This window comes from Mustela putorius, unplaced genomic scaffold, assembly GCF_011764305.1.
Source record: "Mustela putorius furo isolate JIRA1106 unplaced genomic scaffold, ASM1176430v1.1 tig00003869_pilon_pilon_pilon, whole genome shotgun sequence".
Taxonomy (NCBI): domain Eukaryota; kingdom Metazoa; phylum Chordata; class Mammalia; order Carnivora; family Mustelidae; genus Mustela; species Mustela putorius.
In genome coordinates this window covers 7,414,154-7,432,738 of record NW_025422021.1, presented here as the reverse complement: position 1 = coordinate 7,432,738, position 18,585 = coordinate 7,414,154, and the positions used below count along the sequence as shown (strand labels likewise).

Sequence of the window (18,585 nt, the reverse complement as noted above, 5' to 3'; positions counted from 1 at the left end):
GAGTAGGGGCTCCTGTGGAAACATCTCCAAGGGCTCCCTTGGAGGTTGAAGGTTGGTACATTCAAAGATGTCTGTTGAACAGTTTTAACTCTAGTAGAAGAGGTCTAGGAGGTCCTCCTTGCCTGTGAATTTGCAGAGCATTTGCTGAATGTTGCAGAGCTGGGATGCAGAGACACTTTGTCACTTGGGGGGAAAATGAGGGTGATACAGCCACCTAGGAAAACAGGTCATTCGTCAGCTGGTAAGAGGTCAAGATCTATGGACACAGTGACCTAGCAATCCGGCTCCTATACACGTGCTAGGCTTTCAGACACGTAGAAGAACGAGCATAAGTATCTTCATCCTAATAGCCCCGAACTGGAAATCACATACCGTCCCTCAGCATTTATAGCACATATGCCTTAAATAAGCTGAGCTGTGCAGCACACTGGGACGCTGGAGTCTGTACAGATGGGCCAACTCCCGCTTGGTGTAAGGACATGGGTGTAAGTAACACAGTCAAGTGAGGCAAATCCTAAAAGAAGGTGTACAGCATTATTTCACTCGTGCACAGCTCAAACTAAATCCTGCTTTTTAGGGCCGTGTAGGAAAGTGGTAAACATATGAAAAAAAAAATCAAGAAAAAAGCTATTAATAAATTCAGGATAGGTTTGCCCCCGGGTTGGGGGGAAGGAGAAGAGTCAGAACTGGCCTGGGTTCCAGAGTGGAAGGGGTCCTTGAGGTGCCATTGAGTGTTCTCCCTCTCAGGGGAAGGTGGCGAGGATGTTTGCTTTATAATTATTGATTAAACCATTCACTTACATTTCATATGCTTCTCTGAGCATGTTCCGTTTCACAACAAAAGTGTTAAAAAGATAAAAAGCAAAATGTAGCAAAGGGCTCTTCCAGCCTCCACATCTAGAAATGGCCTCTTCTGTTACCCATAAGCTTCCTTTATTTCAGCGACCCAAAGTAGCCTCTTTGGCCAAGTCTCTGACCAGGGTCAGAAATCCATAGGCTCTCATTTACCAAGGTCTACTATGAGCTTAGTCTGGAACCAGATCCTGGTGAGGGTCAGGAGGGGACCTGTGCTGTCCCTGAGAGGACAAGTCATTGGAAATAATGGTGGAAAACACTAGAGCAAGCTATAGACTTGTAGGGAAGTCCTTAGGAGGAGGTGGTCTGTGAACGGACGTGGAGAGCCAGGGAGGGTGTCCAGATAAAGGAAAGGATGTTGTGAAGGTGGTGGGAAATCACGGTGTATCAAGGAGGCTGACGAGGGCCACCCAGGTCTCCAGTGGAAGCCAAGTACTGTGGGTTTGACCGGGTGGCTCAGAACGGTTTGGAAGACCAGGAAGATGAGGTTTTCCCCCACCCCACCTTGTTGTTAATCTGTCAGTCAATCAGTAGATCATTATTCTGCCACCCCAGACACATTAAAGTCTAAAGAGTCAACAGAAGAGAATTGAACTAAGGAAGACTTGCAGAAAGCCTTGGAGAAACATAGATGAGTGAGTGTGAGAGAATTAGCAAAGACTGTGATGCCCATGGCCAAGCTCCCTTGGAAAACAATCCTCAGCTGCCCCAGGAAAGCCACTGATCCTAAGTCCACGAAGGCTTACTGTGGAAAATAGCACAACACTCCTCCAAAAACTTGAACACAGGATTGCCATGTGCTCCTGCAAGTCCACTTCTGGGTAGATACCTACAAAACCCAAACTAGGGACCCAAGCAGATATCTGTACACCTGTGTTTGCAGGAGCATTATTCACAATAGTCCAAGGTGAAAACAAGCCAAGTGTCTGTCAGCAGATGAATGGATAAATAAAATGCTGTATGTACATAAAAGCAATATTATCCAGCCTTCAAAAGGACCGGAGTGTTGGTATAGGCTTCAGCGCGCATAACCCTTGAGGACATTCTACTAAACAAGACAAGGCAGTCGTGAAATGACAACTCTTGCAAGAGTCCACTTACTGAAGTACCTCACGTTGGCCAATTCCTAGAGACAGAAACTGGAATGGTGGTTGCCTGGGACTGGGGGAGATAGGGTGACAGGGAGCCATTGTTTGGTGCGTGGGCGGTTTTTGTTTGGCATGACAAAAAAGTTGTGGAAATAGTGGTGAAGGTTGCACAACCTTGTGAGTGTACTTAATGCCACAGAATTATATATTTAAGATGGTGAAAATGATAGATTTTGTGTGTATTTTACCATCTGCCAGAAAAAAGTTCACAGGGGCTATTATGGATGGAATGTGTCCCCCCAAATTCCTATGTTGAAATCCTAGCCCCACTGTAATGGCATTATGAGGTAGGACCTGTGGAAGTGAATTAGGTCATGAGAACAGAGCCTTTCTGAATGGCATTAGTGCTCTATTCGGGTGAGACCAGAGAACGAACTTCCTCTCTCTTCCGTGTGAGGATCCAAGAAGACCATCATCTGTACACCTGGAAGCAGGTGCTGACCAGATGCCAGGTCTGTTGTCACCTTGATCCTGGACCCCCCAGCCTCCAGAAGGGTGAGGAAGTAATGTTTGTTGTGTCAGCCACCCAGTGACGGCACTTTGTTTCAGGGGTCTAAACCGGCTAAGACCGGCTCACGAAATTGTTCCTGCATGTTGTACTAGAGGAGAGAGTCAGGGCTGTGGAGTCTTTTACTGAACAGCAGGGAAGGTGGAAAACAACATGAAAGTTCCTCACTGAAGACCGCAGCAGAGGAAAGTGCTGTCCCTGGCCTATCTCTAGAGCTGCTCCCACTCTCCCACAGGCAACCTTGGAAACGCCCCTGGGAACTCTTAGGAACCCAGGCGGACCTGCGGCTTCCTGAAAAGGAGCCCCGTGCCTTCCTTCCCACCTTCATGCCTAAACAAAAGCTGAACCCCGAATTCCACCCAAGGAGCTGTCCCCTGGATAATTACTTTCCCTAAGGCTTCTTGGGATGTGGGAGCCCACCCTGGATGCGATTTGAAAAAGAAAAGGAATTTAAAGAGCGAAAGATGCCGCAGTATGTTTACATATACACAATGGAAAATTTGCTCTTACTCAGCTTGAAAAGAAAACCTCCTATCCCCATGGCAACCAGATTTCACCGTGACCATGCATCTCTGCCAGGTTACCTCCCCCCTCATTCGTCTGCCTGAGCTCCTCAACCCCTGGGGGAAGCAACGTGGGCCCCAGACGATCTCACGCCCTGCAGTCCTCCCACGGCCCGGACTGCTGGCTGGGGACTCTGTTCGCATCTGTGAGGGGCCTTCCCAGAGACCCGTCTAACCTGGGGCAGCGGGGGACTCTGGGGCAATGTGAGCCCGTGGCCAACTCCAGGGTTCAGAGCCCTGGGCGGAGTGGATGGAATTCAGAACCTGTCTGTGCTGCTGACCAGAAAATCCACCCCTGGTTAATCACAAGACCCTCAGGTCCTGCTCTCAGTAGAAACTCAGGTGACAACTAGACCCTTAACGCTTTATTCCCTCAAACACAGAGTTTCTATCATCTTCGCTTGTGATCTTTCAGAACAAGGACTTCCTTCGGTGCATTTTCTGAGTGCCATTTCAGAGAGCGGTTTTGGGACCGCTGACCTGTGATGAACCCATGATTCCCTCCCTCGGGGACCGGCTGGAGGTCTCTCTCGCCTGCAGGCGCCCTCCCCTGCTGCACACACAAGGGAAGCCTTACAGGAGGACAGGAGGGTTGGGTAGAAAAGAAAGCCCACAGTTCTGACATCTCAGGGCCCCAAGCCCCTGGCTGACCACATTCTCTTCTCTCCTGCAATATGGTTTATAATCAACAGGTTCTGCTTTTAGATTCCAGGCCTGAGGACTTCCCCCCTCCCCCCCCCACAACCCCGTAGAAAGCTGTGCCCGCTCCAAGAGCCAATTCAGTGTGTTTGTCCTTTGGATCGTATTGGATTGGGGGCCAGGCATTTGGCACAAGGAAAACACACATGAAAGCAAGCAACTAGCTTTGTTGTTCGCGGACCGCATGGGTTTTCTGCCCTTCCCCACTTTTCCTTGCCTTTGAGCTGCTCTACAGTGTGGGGGTGGGAAGACGTGCTTCCTGACTGAGTTTCCCTGAATCTTGGGCTAAAGCTGGCCTGGGCCAGGTCTCTGCCAGGCCACCCCCAGGCTTCTCAAAGCCCCACTGTCCAGCAGTGCAGGGGCCTTGGGCATTCATTCCTTGTGAGAAATCCTTAGCTCCCCCTCAGAATGACCTTCTACCAAACACTTTGTCTCCCACTATCATAAAGTTGGAAAAAGAAGAAAGAACAGTGGTTCATGGGGGTGTAGGCAAGAAAAAAAAAAAACTTTGGCATAATCCAAATTCAACTCAGTAGACTTGGAGTGGGATGGGTATTGTGGGATGAAAACCTCTGACTTCCCTCTGGAGAGAGACAGCTATGTAATCTGAGAAGCGAGCTGTGGTATAGGGGAGATCACATGGGGCAAGGATCAGGGGCGGGAGGAGCAGTGTCCTGGGAGCCCAGACCCTAGCCCAAGTGTTGTTAGGTAAGGCCTGGCTTGTCTGCACTTTTTTTTTTTTTTTAAGTAAGATGAAGCTTCTTCCCCTTAACAGCTCTGTGTTATCTTGTTCTGCCCAGCTAGAGCTCTAAGGATTCAAGTCTGTCTTCAGATGTTTCCTCTTAATCACTATAATTAATATTAATGGTGATTAATTTTTAATGAGGACATATCAAGGAGCACGCTGGCAAAATGTCCACTGGTAATTTGAATTTTGTGAGGCCAATCGCCCTCTTTGCTTGGCCACCTGTTTCACAGTCAATGCCTTGGCTCCTGGAATTCTCTGATAATTTATTAGTTTCTTCTCCCAGATCTGGGAAAAAAGCAGGGTTTTCCAGGAAGTCAGGCTCCCTAACTGATGTTTCCTCCCCTCTCTGAGAGGGCTGTGAAGGGACCAGCTGGGGATTTCCTGGGTTCCTTCAGTGACGTCACCAGGAACAGGAACTGTTCTCTGGCAAGCACTCACTGAGGCTCATGCTAGGCTGTGTGCACCTGCTCCAGTGGCTTTGGGAATCCCGGCAGGAGGGTGTCCTGACTCCTCCCACTCTGACAAAGGGAATAGATGCCCTCCACACAGACCAGTGGATTCTAATAAAGTTTTCGTCACTGATCATGCAGAAATGATTCATGATGTGGAAACTCCCCTCCCCAGTGCAGCCGGTCCAGCACAGAGGCCCTGATGTGGGGGGAAGACACTTCGCCAATCCCTTGGTTGTACAGTGCCTGTCACTCACCATTAGCTTCACGGTTATACTTCATATACTTAGTATTCCTTAATTTCTCTTGAATCATTCATGCCCAAATCAATGTTTTAAAAGCTGATGTTAAGGGGGGAAATGTTCTTAGAGGAGTTAGTAAGTTTGCAGAAAATCCAAGGCTTCCTATGCACAAGTTGCTTGTTTGCTTTATATCCTAAAATTTTTTTTCATGCAAAATTTTCAGAAACGTTATTATCCTCATCTGATTGCAATCATCATGAAGGTGGAACTGGTCTATAGGATTTCCCAAATTTACTTAACTACCGTAGAGCACTGAAATCTCTGTTCAGATTCCTGATATTATCTGCCTGCCTGTGACTAATGCAAAACCAAGTTTATTGTAACTCAAGGTGGTGGCAGAGCAGATCGATGGCAGCAGGCTCGCAGAGGAGGGTTTGGGGGTTGTTGGATTTGTAGGCTCTGGATTCAGTGGTTACCACGTGTCTTTCAAGGTGGGAGACATATGGTAGTACAAGGCTGGTAAACACAGCAAGGATCTGGTAGGGGGTCTTGATGGGTAAGCTGCTGTCTGATAAGCTGGCTGTTTGCCCAGATGAACAGCCCTTTATCTCAGGTTAATTGATCTGCAGAAACTTCTGGAGCAAGCAGTCTCTGCTTCCTTGGGCAGAGGTCTCCTGGAACAAACAGCTGAGTCGTGTTGACACAGTGGTCACAACTCTCAGACCTTCTGGCTGGGTTAGGCTGAGGCAGATTGTGTCGAAGTTCTCAGAACAATCTCCATTTCTTACATTTTGTGCAAAGGCTAGTCTCATCAGGGGCAGGCCAGCAACTGAAATCCTTGAGTGATTCAACACAGTTCATGTTAGAGCCCATCTCCTTTTTCTGCCTTGACATGTAATTCAGGTTAAGCTATGCAATGTAGAATAATATTTGAGTAGGCAAAGGAAGACTTGAGGACACAGTCAGGCTTAGGTCATAAACGAGGAGGGTGAGACCCTGAAGGGATTTTGAAGTAGATTTTGGTCAGCTGTATCTCTGTTTTCATTTGTCCTGAGGTATTTTTTTATTTTTATTTTTTAAAATTTCTTCGTTGATCCCCTGGTTGTACAGTAGCGTGTGATTTAATCCCTGCGTATTTGTGAATTTTCTAGTTTTCCTGTAGTTGATTTCTAGTTTTATGTCATCCTGGTGAGAAAAGAGGCTTGATATGATTTCAGTCTTATTAAGTTTATCAGGAGTTGTTTTGTGGCCTGACATACGTCCTTCCTGGAGAAGGTTCCACCGTACTTGAGAAGAAGGTATGGGCTGCTGTCTTTGGCGGGGGGATGTTCCATGCATCTGTGACGTCCTTCTGGTTCTGTATCGTGTAAGGCTGAGGTTTCCGTCCTGAGTTTTGGTCTGGATGGTGTACCCATTGGTGAAAGTGGGGTATTAAAGTCCCCGAGGATTCCTGTGTTGCTGTTTCTCCCTTTAGCTTTGTTAATATTTGCTTTATACGGTTAGGTGTTCCTATGCTGTGTGCATAAATATTTATGGATGTTATATCCTCCTGTTGGATTAACCCCTTTATCATTATGCGGTGCCCTTCTTTGTCTCATATCACAGTCTGCTTGAGTCTGTTCTGTTTGATGTAAATATAGCTGCTCTGCCTTCTCTGTCTCTCCATCTGCGTAGAATATCTTTTTTCCTTCCCTTCATTTCCAGTCTGTGTGTGTCCTTACATCTTAGGGGAGTCTCTTGTAGGCCACACAGAGATGGCTCTGGTTTTCTTTCTTTTTTTTTTTTTTTTTTTAAATCTGTTCAGCCACTCTGTCTTTTGATTGGAACATGTAGTCCATTTACATTTAAAGTAATTGTTGATAGGTATGTATTTATTGCCATTTTGTTAATTGGCTTCTGACTGTTTTTTAATTCCTCTCTGTTCCTTTCCTTTGCTCTCTCCCTTTTTGATTTGAGGACCCTCTTGGTAGTCTGCTTACACTCCTTAATCTTTCTCTTTTGTATGTCTACTATAGGTTTTTGCTTTGTGGTTACCCTGAGCTTCCATAGAACAACTTACTTTTATAATAGCCTGTTTAAAGATGGTAACGACTTAATTTGGATGCACTCCAAAGCTCTACATATTTACTCTCCCTTCCTCCAACATTTTGATGTTGCTGTGTTCCTAGGATCTGGGGATGGAGAGCGGATGTACTTGAACTTAACCTTTGTATGCTTGAATCATCTCCTTTCTCACATAGTTTGGATACAACTTTTAAAAAGAAACAATAAATTATTGCTCAATATTATGAATTTTCTTTAGCAAAAATAAAAACTGTCTTAGGAAAATGTCCACCCATAGGAAGAGGCATCCAAATGATCAGCCCAGGCCTTGATTTTTTTTTTTTTTTTTTTGCTCTGACAAGCCTTGGCTCCTGCCCAAGTTGCACTCACAGACAATATCAAAGGAAACTTATGGTCTAAGACTGACCTAATAAAAACCAAGAGATTTTTATGATTTTTATGTTTTTGGAACATTCCAGGTTTATAACATTTTACCTCTAGAAGGTCCTTTTTGCCAGTTTCCTTCAGTGAATTGTTTTAATCTTTGAACATCACCTCCTCTGCTTTTTTGTGTTACCATAGTGACATGGGCAGCTAAGTAGTCATTTCAGAACTAGAAAAACCACTCCTAGGATTTGTGGCTTTGCCTGCTGATGTTACCTGCCCCAGTCATAATTGTGACTGTATGCGAGTAACAGTAAAACCTTAACACTTCCAAGTGTTCCGGAGAGCGCCACAAACTAGGTCAGCAACACGGGGCTTATATTGCTTGTGATGTTTTGTGCAGTTGGGTGAGATAAACAAAAAGGGAAATGTTGTCATCGTGAAACATATTATGACTGAAAGTATTAATATATCTCTTTAGAACACAACTCATCAATCAGGGCTTTCCTTCTGCTATTGGGTGATAAAGGAATCATAATTTTTAGCTTAGCTTTTCCTTGATTTTTGGTTCCCCTATGTGAAATATCAACTGATGTGAGATTCTTGTGTGAGATGCTGGACTAGTGAAATAATTTTACTTTAAAAAAATTTTAAGCATTTGCCGAGAGGCCCTGCTGCCTTTAATAAGGTAGGAGGATGCGTTGAGAAACAAATGTTTGGAACTATGATAAAAGTATTAATACAACCTTTTATTAGTAACATTGTTAGTTGGTCTGAAGTGGGATTTGGTGTATGTGTTATGACCGAATTCCTTGGCTGGACAGAACCAAGTAAAAAGAACATCTTTAGATTTCCCTTCACTACTATTCAGTAAATGTGGAAGACTGTCAGTCTGTTTTAGATGAATGGTGACTCTGAGCTGTCAGGTTGAGACCATCTCTTTTTCCAGAAGGACCATCAACTAGGCACAGAATTGGCCAAAATAAATGCAAAGGACTGCTAACAGCAATGCCGAGACTCGAGTGATGCAGGGAGGTCAGGGGCGAGTGGACCCATGGCCGAGGACATGATGGGGCTCCTTCGTGCTCTGTCATCCCATTCCAGAAAAAACTTGCCCACAGGGACAGGCAGCTGAAACCTTATGCTCTGGATGTCTCCAAATAAGCTCTTACTGAGTATGTGTGAAGTCATTTTCGTATTTTCTTTTCTTATTGGTCAAATGAATGTTTACAGTCAACTTGAGAGTATCGATGGAACTGTAAGAGTGTGCCTTTCCCCAAAGAAAGGCAGATACATCCATGCTATCTTGTTTTAGCTTTCTCCTGATGTCTAGTGCTGAGGCTCATAGGAAAAAAGACTCTCAGTGAGAAAGGACAAAATCCAAGTTTGACTAGGCCATGATGACCCATTAAGCTCCTTGAGAACTGGAAGTGACCCTGTTCCCAGGTCTAGCACAGTGCCGGGCCCACAGGGAGCAGGCAGGAAGTGGGAGTGGAATGGGGAGTCCCCTAGCAGGGGAACGCCTGACTGGGCTGCATTTGGACAGAGAGTGCAAGTAAAAACTCCATCTCTAAGACTTAGAGAGACTGACAGATCCCTGGCAACATTCTCTTCTTCTTAGCCTTCTCCTACATTCCACCACGCTGCAAGCCAGACAAGGGTCAAAACGGCCCAGATGTTCGGTGGGAGTGTGCGGTGTGATGATGAGGTATATGTGAAGCCCACTATTGCTTCAGCTCAGACAAGGACGTGCCGTTCACTTAACACTAATGGACAAATGGGAGTACTACACAGTTGTTACAGGCCAATCTGATTATAAAGACCCTCAGAGAGTTCTATAAGAAGTGACCCTCCTGATGAGTAAAACATATAATTGGGAGAAGAATTTTGGGTGTCCTGCTTTTCCAATGTGCATTTAAAAACAAAACCAAACACAACCCAAAAAACTCTTTTTGCTTTTTTTAAATGGAATTACTAATAATAGCTAATCAGCTTTGGGGCTATAAACACTAAAATATTTGGTTGAAAATGAATAGTGTTGGAACCCTGAACCTAATTTATTCAGAGGCACTCCATTTGAGCTCATCAAGTAACCAGAAAGATTGTGATAAACATCCGTTCTTCCACTTACAAACATTTTAAATATCAGTTCAGTGAAGAACGACTTCCTTTGGCCAGCTGGTGTGATGAACGGGCATTAAAAACTAACAGAAAATACAGAGAAGGGAGATTGCTTTCTCGATAATTTCTTTAAAACTATTTATGGAAAATTGAGAAGAAATGGACCTGATATCTGGGGCAGAGTACACACAGTGCTTGCCAAATGAGCGGATGATGATGGGGAGCTCTATGGGTCCCTCCTTCACTCCTGCAGTGGAGATCAACAGACATTTTTGCCTCATCGTAAAAGGTCATGATTTCAGAAATCTCCCATTAGTCACAGAAGGCTACGTGTAAAACCTTCTGGTAGTTATTAAGAGCCTCCTGAGCCAACAGGGGATTGTTTCTTCATTTCAAGGAGTGTCACCCCCACGGTCCCAGAATGCTCCCAGATGATGCAGCTGTAATTTGAATCTGCTTGTCCTGAGGAGATGAGCTACACATCCGGGTCTTTAAAAACATACCAACAGTGCTTGTTCACCGAGCTGGTAAACAAGAATCTGGTCTGAAGACTTGGAGGTTTATCTGAACATCTACTGAGTGTTTACTATGATCAGGAATTGCCTCTGCTTCAGGTAGATCTCTAATTTTAGCAAGTGCCTCCCCAATTTCCCTGCGCACATATGGAAGCTGTTCCCTCCAGGTGCGGGTCTCCTATGCTGCCTTTGGTCTGGCATTGAAATGGGACTCATTCATCAGATGACTTTAAGCCTCCATGGTTGTATTCACACTTAACGCGGAATGTCTATGTGGTCCTGCCAGGGGAAGGCTGCAGTGTTACCCTGGGACCACAGAGCTTATGTCTGCACCTATGGAAGACAGAAGTGCTTTAAGTGGCATAGTGTGTGTGTGTGTGTATCATTCTGTGGCCTTTTAAAACATGTTTGGAACCTCTTGAAGGAAGGCACACTGTTAAATGTTTCTGCTACCTGGATTTTCCTGGGTAATTTTATGGAATATTTCAAGTTTCAGTAAATCAGAACAATAATAAATGCGTTTTCCCTTAGAAAAGAAAAAGTGCCTAGAGAGTCAGCCATAGATATATATAAAAATATATAGATATATTCCTTTTAGGAAAAGAACAGGGTGATTATACTCTAATAAAGCATCTTTCTCTGTAATTGGATTTCTCCTTTAAAAGGACTTTGTACAAAATGAACATTAGCCATGACACAATGTAGCCTTACCTGATCCGGGACAGACTTATGTGATCAGATAGATTTCTCTGACAAATGTATTTCATGAGTCAAGAGCACAGATTTACGTGTATAGTGCCTTTTAGTGGCCTCCATTTTAAAGAAGTTTCTTTGTTATACAAAAGAAATCTCTGTACCCTCTTAATCCATGCTTCCCATGTTTAGTGCCATGACATTTTCCGTGGGAGACCATGGTTGAGAAGGCCACGGTGAGGGACTAACTCTTGAACAACCATACTTTTCTCAACACATATATTAGTAGTTCTACTATCAACCTCCTACCAAAGCCTAGGGGCAAAAATAGGGAAAAATCCTCATTTCTGTCAGTTACCATTATCTTTGAGATGGTCTTCATGGTATCAAGGACTGAAGTGGTGAAAACACAAAAATGTACATTGCGTCATTATTATTATTCTACTTTTTAAAGCAGGAAAGAACTTGAGTTCTAGAAGGATGCTCATTTGACAGACCCTGGAGGGCTCTTACGCAAAGGCACACGGGTAGTTAGTGACAGCATCAGGCCCACCGCTGGAGTCCTGGGATCTGGAAGTATGCGCACAACTCCTCTCCAGCAGCCTGAGCAGCCCCGCCGCAGGTGAATGCCAGCATTTCTGACAAATCAAATGTTGAAGAAGTCACTGTTTTTAGTTTTTCTTCTGAAGGCTCAAGAAGGAACAACTGCCGGGCCCCCTCACCCCTCACCCGAAGTTGAGAAAATAAGTCTAGCTTTCTGCCAAAGTGTGCCAGAAGAAAAATCCAACGAATGGATATTTTAATCAGCTTTAAATTACTTTAGGAACTCAACACAAAACTTTACTTAGTATTAAATAAATAGCCAAATGCATTTTCTCAAATATTTTCAATCATGGGGGAAAAAGTAAGCTATCAATATTTTTGATTTCTAAAAGTCAAATTTACTAAATTAATAAATGCATGCCAGACAAAACCACAAAATTGCAACGGGAACCCAATAATAACATAACAGAAAATGTTCCGCATTATAGTTTTTTATTGGTGGATAATTTATTAAAGTAACAAATCTGAAAACACAGTTTGCTTTTGCTGGAAAGAAAAGACTATGTTAGCGAAGAACTAAGAGAAACCAGAAATGAAGCGTCTGAGAAAGGTTGGCGTATGTTCTAGTCTATGGCAACGCAGCAGCTGAGGGGGGCTGGTTCATCCATTCATGTGAGCGTTTACAGAAGCGTCAGAAACCAATGACATAGAACCCAAAAGCGAAGTCACGACAGATCGACTCTGCGAAACATGCTGAATTACAACCACAGACTACCTGGGACGGAGAGGCGGTGCAGGCTTGTTGTCTCCTTTGTGTGGGGTTCCCTTGCCAGAGAGAGGGCTAATCATGCAATAGCTTGAGTTTCTCTTAACATGATAAACACCCAGGGGCACTAGAACTGGAGTGCGTGTTCATGTTTTACAAGGACGGCGGAGCAGTGCTATGGAAACAATGGAAAGTTCCTTCATTTTAACCTGGCTATCTGCCCGAACTTCTAACCAAGAAATGATGCAGCTATAAGAGCCAATTAAATTACTATAAAACATTCCTTCATCTGTAAAACATTTTTTTTCCCCTGCGAACTAACATTTAAAATAAAATGTCTTCATTTTTGATAAGCAGCTCCACCACCAGTCTCTGGTATCTGATATCATTCAGGGCGGCCATGGCGTCCAGCTCTGGAGATCTCATCAGGGTCGGGCCGAACACAATGCCAAGGTTCTCGGCGTTCATAAGGTTCTCCTTCTCATGGAGGGTCACTCTGGAAAACAGAAGCACAGGGGTGCGGCTTCATGTAAGCCCGGGCATTCTGCACAGCGCTCGAGCGCTACAACAAAAACCAGGCTCACGGTCAAGGCTCCGGCCCACTTACCAGCTCTTTGGCTACGCTCCTTGTATGTCCCCCTCTTCACCTCAAAGTAAATCATATCAATAAATTAAACTTCCGGTATCACCGAAGCTCCTGGCCAAGCTCACTGTTGGAATGTGCGGGGTGTTTGCCTGTAGTGGACGGGGGCGCTGGGTCGTCTCTATTAGTCCATCAGCCCTCCTTCCCTTGGCTGCCCGGTTCCCAGGATATTTACAGAGTATCCGGGGAAGGGGGTGGCGGAGGCACAGAGTGGGCTGCGTTCAGGGAGACTGAGGGAGGCTGAGTGTCCGTGTTTGCTCTCCTGCTAGCGAGCAAAGGCCCGGACTAGGGCCGGAGAGCCATTCCTTTGCGTTAGTGCTAAGGACTTAATTGCATACATATATGAAGCAAACTTGAATTTGCAAGTGAATTTGTAAGCATATTAAACACAAGTTTTAGCTCCTACTGCTTTTAAGGAGGGAAACCGTGTAAATGTTAAATGCGCCACCAGTTAAATATTCATTTTTGGGTAGCTCTTGCCGAGAGGCATACAAAATAGATGTCAAGTTCTGTCTTTTTTGTTTCTAATTGGCTTTATATTTTGAAATCCTAAAACCACTAAAACTCGATCCCATAATTTAAAACCATTTGCTTCAACTAGTAGAGAGTGAGAGCAACTGAGCACGGAAATGAAGTTACACTACCATTAAGCTACTTAAGACATTAAACCAGAAGTAGCCAGAGTATTTTATTTTCTATTCCTCTCTCTACCTCTTATTTTACTCCATTTTTTATAGCAGTTTTCAGTGTCGGAGACATTACGGCAATAATCCTGTCACCCAGGGTGAAGTGCCTGCTTGGGAGCAAGAAGTAAGGAAAGCGAGACTTCTGGAGAGTTGCTTTGCTCTTTCTTATGCTAATGCTCCTGCCGGGACAGCTACCACCTTTCCTCTTCCCACCAGAACCGGACACCGGGCGCTCTCACATATCTGCACCCACAGACCCGAACGGCCAGCGTGGCCACATCCAGCCTGTGCCCGGCACTGGTGCACACTGTTTAGCCTTCCTCCTCTGCTTGCGCGTGTCTGTAGTTACTCCCTCAGTGATCTGTCCTTTCTTAGATCTTTGGTCTCATCTCATTATTAACACTGGGCCGCAGCACAAGGAGCAACCTCCGGCCCGTGACTTGCCTCTTGAGATGCGCCATGAGGTACCGCAGGGTCTCGCAGTGGGCGGGGGGCAGCAGCCTCAGGGCCTCGTGCAGCGCTTCTAACTGCTCGTCCGGATCCATAATTTCTAAAACAGCAAGCCGAACACCAAGGAGAAGAACTTTAACACCTTGTATAAATGCTTCACTGAATTCTGTTCTTGCAGTGATCACCTAGGACCGGTCCAAAATGCTTTTTTGCAGATCCTTGCCACCCCCCACCCCCAAGCTGTGGAAAGTATTTTAAGGTCCAAGTCTCCAGTTTCTGTGAGACTTGGTTTTGGTGCAGCGATACCATTTACTTAGACTTTGGGGGACAGCCCCCACTTGCTTCACTTGAGCGCCTGAGGCTGGTCACTGGGGACCTTGGACACTGGGTAGATCGGCTGTCACCCCAAAGAGTTCAGACACATGTATGCACAGAGTAAAAACTGAGACATTCAAATGAGGTCATCTTACAACATTACAGACATACTGAAGGGAGGTTAATTCCTTCCAGGTCTTCTGAACATCCCAGTTCTGCCATGGTAACCCCTGCCAGAGGCTTCATTGATATTCATGCTATTTTCTTTGTAAACCAAGAGAGGAATCACCCAGTATTTACTTCCTTAGTTGTTTTTTTTTTAAATTTTTTAAAAAAGATTTTATTTATTATTTATTTGACAGAGATCACAAGTAGGCAGAGAGGCAGGCCGAGAGAGAGGAGGAAGCTCCCCCGATGTGGGGCTCGATCCCAGGATCTTGGGATCAAGACTTGAGCCGAAGGCAGAGGCTTAACCCACTGAGCCACCCAGGCGCCCCTACTTCCTTGGTTTTAATTTACTTTTTGTTATATAAAAAAGTCAAATCTATCCTCAGAGCACAAAAATATTCTACTACGTAGGACAACCGGAGACTGTAATGAGCCAGTGAAGGCAATTCTAAACATTGGGAGTGACAGCAGGGTCCCTGAAATAAATGTGGCTCTTCCGAAGGTAGAAACTTCAAAGGGAACCATCTTCATTTGGACATTTTCGTTTTGTGTTGGCCAAAACCCCAGCACGTTCCTTTGAGGTCACAGATTGCATTTAGTTCATCAGTTATTCCCATAATCAGAAGCAGCAGACGTCTGTGGAATGCTGTGCTCTCAGAGCACCCTAGCACATTCCTGCTTCTCCTCAGATGTCACGAAGATAGGGGGCCTTTGAATGTCGGGGCGCAGGGCAGGTGCAAGGGGACCTCAAAGTGCTGAGTCTGAATCAGGAGAGCAGCCTTGAAATACTAGAAGGCCATAGCTGATCACAATGTATCATTCAAGACACAAGACTAAGAACCCTGATTTTCTAACGTCTAAGACAAACCGACTCCATGGCCATGCATCAGTCAGGGTAAAGCTGACAGAAAAATGAATGTGAGCTTTCCTAGCATTGGCAGTGCAGAGCTGATAAATGTCAGAATAGGAAAAGCGAAGCTTTTTAATTCAAAGAAACTTTAGGAGGGGCCGGGTGACTAAGTTGGTTAAGCGTCTGCCTTCGGCTCAGGTATTGGGATGGAGCCCAGCATCGGGCTCTCTGCCCAGCAGGGAGCCTGTTTCTCCCTCTCCTTCTTGCTCATGCTCTCTCTCACTATCTCTGTATCTCCGTAAAGAAAAAAGAAACTTCAGCCATTAGGATTTCTGCCCAAAGCTTACTCAGGGTTCCTGGTTCGTTTCTCAGTGATACAGGATGTATTATTTGCCATGATAACCGATACATGGTCTTTGAAACTTCGGGTCTTTAAAGAATGTCAGTTCATAACAGCAGTACCATTTCAGATACTGAAATTTAATCATTTAATTTCTAGAATTAAGGAAACTCCATTTACTATAGAAAACTATTACTTTGTCTTATAATTTTTGCCATGGGGCTAATTAATTTGAAACTATATTGTTTTGGAAATTGAAAAAAAGAGTAACATAGTTTCCTTCTAATTTTCATATTTAATCTTTGCAGAGAGAATCTTGAGATGGTGTGAAATTAGGGATGGTGTTGGTGGGCTAGCAAGTAAAATTCCCTGCTCACAGAGAGCTGCTTCTCTCTCTCAGAGGGTGACTGACAATCCACAGTGAACATGGACTTCCAGTCTGTACTATATTAGAATGAGGCCAGTGCTTCGGGAAAGAACAGCAGGGTAAGAACCACTGCAAGTGCGAGGGGGAAGGGCTTCCAGGCAAAGGAGCAGCTGTGTCAGGATGCTGAAGGGCGAGAGGCCTGTGACATCTGAGGACACGTGAGAAGCCAGAGGTGGCTGTGCTGGAGTGAGCAAGAGGGGGATAGGAAGGAGGTCAAAAAGAAAACAGGACACTGTTGTGTCAGGTGCTGTAGGCTATTCCAGGGACTGTAGGCTATTCCAGAGAGAAAAGGGAAGGTGCTGAACAAGGACATGATGTGACAGATGTTGCTCACAGTATCTCTCCTCTGTCTCCCATGTGGGAGACAGACTATGGAAAGGCCAAAGTAGAAACAGACTATTCTAGTAACTATTACAAAAATCCAGGTGAGGAGGGCGCCTGGACAGTGCAGTTGGTTAAGCATCCGACTCTTGCTTTCAGTTCAGGTCATGATCTCAGGGTCGTGGAATTGAGCCCCGCAATGGGTTCTGTGCTTAGCGGGAAGTCTGCTTAAGATTCTCTCCTTCTCCCTCTGCCCCTCCCTCCAGGCTAGTATATGCTCTTTTGCTCTCTCTCAAATACATAAATCTTAAAAAAAAAAAGACCAGGTGAGGAATGACTCTAGCTTAGACCAGATGGTGGCAGTGACGGTGAAGAGAAGTTGCTGGATTCTGGGTATATTTTAAAGGTCGAGTCCATGGGATTTCCTGATAAGGGATGTATGAGGAGAAGAATCAAGAATGAGCTAAGTTTTGGCCATAAGTGACTGGGAGGATGGAGCCTCCATAAAGGTTATGGGTGGAAGAGGTTTCGTGGGAAAGACCAGGGTTCTACTCACGATGTCTATCAGACCTCCAAATGATCTCGCTGACGCTGGTGAATCTGGAGCTCGGGGTGAGGCCAGACTGGAGAGAGCAATTTGGGGGCATATGATAAACTACATTTGAATATTCTGACATCAAATTGACAGACTCTTCCCTGGAATTAATTTTTCTCTATTTTTTTTCTACTTAAAGGACTAGTAACCATATTCTTTTTAGAGAACAGAAATCTTTTGTCCTAAGAAGACCATGGCATAATTTAAGCAAAGATAAAATGGAATGTATTTAGAGATGAACAACCACCATCAGTTGTTTCAAGTATGTGAAAGGCTTGTATGCAGAAGAGGGGGATGTTAGGACCATTGCCAATAGGAGGGAGTTGAAGGCAGGTGGCTCTCTGCTGTGCACAATAGGGCCTTCTGACCGTTAAGTCTGTCCACTGGCAGCTGTCTGCTGAGAGAAGCGGCGATCCTGCAATTACCGGGTATTTAAAAAAGAATGTGTCATAGAAGGAAGTCTTGTTAACATGACCCTTTAGAAGATCTAAGAACTCTAAGAATCTGTGGTTCTCAATATAAAATTATGCTTACACATTCAACAAGTATTTATTAAGCACCTATTATGTAAGTGAGGGACTCCTGCAGGGGCTGTGCGACAATAAACATGAGCAAGAGAACTTCCGCTTGTAAAGGGGTCAGTCTAACAAGGAAGGCAAGATATGAAGGCAACTTTTCAGCGTGAAGGAAGGAGGCCGTAACAGAGGTCCACGTGAAGTATGACAGGGAGACGGAGGAGAAAGATGGCTCGGGGGCTGAGCGGAACAGAGGAGAGAAAGAGATGGCATCTGAGGGAGGTCTGGAAGGATGTGGAAATGTGAACATGGTGGGGGCAGGAAATAAGCACCTGAACCTATATCAACATCTAGTTAAAAGTTCTTTTTAAGGTATGTGCTGCCAACTCAAAGAGAGAAATAGAAATTCAAATAGAAGAAGAAAAAAGACTTAAGGTTAAGGAGTGACTCAGTGGCAGAGTTGAGGGAAAAACTTGCAAGTTCTCATCCCAGGCTTCAGGACATTCTAAGTTGTTTGGGACGAAGAACCCCGGGTTTTATTTCTGACTTTATTTGACTCACTCAGGATTACACACTGAATCACATTTTCTAAGATCATCTGGGAGCACAGCTCTTAGAGTCCTTGGCCAGAGAAAGATTTCCACATTCAGTCCCAGCAGCACTGTTGTCCTTGTGGTCAGAAGCGCCTGAGTGCGGGCTTACAGAGCATGCCTTCAAGAGGCACCTGCCTTCCAGGCCTTTGCACCTGGTGGGGGGGGGCAGCGATTTCTTCCCTGGAGGGGAAGGGGAGGCAGTGAGGAAAAAGGTAGTCTGAGACTTCCAGGTGGTTCCATGGCACTTGCCAAGGGATTACAAAGACCTTTAAGCCCTTCGATGAGACGCCCTGGCCCCCACCACCTGTGTGTCCCTCTTCATTTCCTGTAGCCACTCCCCCCCAGCTCCCAAGCGGTGCATGTCTGCGGGAGGCAGCAGAGCTCAGATGGCTTTGGCAGGAGAAA

The 18,585-nt window shown here is 45.0% G+C and overlaps 1 protein-coding gene across 4 annotated transcripts in view; it reads right to left on the bottom strand.

Moving 5' to 3' along the window:
* Positions 1-11,986: 11,986 nt before the first annotated feature.
* Positions 11,987-18,585, bottom strand: part of CHN1 (chimerin 1) — a 213,528-nt gene continuing 206,929 nt past the window's right edge. For all 4 annotated transcript variants that reach the window (XM_013046819.2, XM_004774381.3, XM_045066651.1 and 1 more), the window contains 2 exons: positions 14,051-14,156; positions 11,987-12,773 (listed from right to left, as the gene is read on the bottom strand). In XM_013046819.2, coding sequence (XP_012902273.1) covers positions 12,602-12,773; positions 14,051-14,156 — 278 coding nt within the window. In that variant the 3' untranslated portion in view covers positions 11,987-12,601. The remainder of the gene's footprint in view (positions 12,774-14,050; positions 14,157-18,585) is intronic.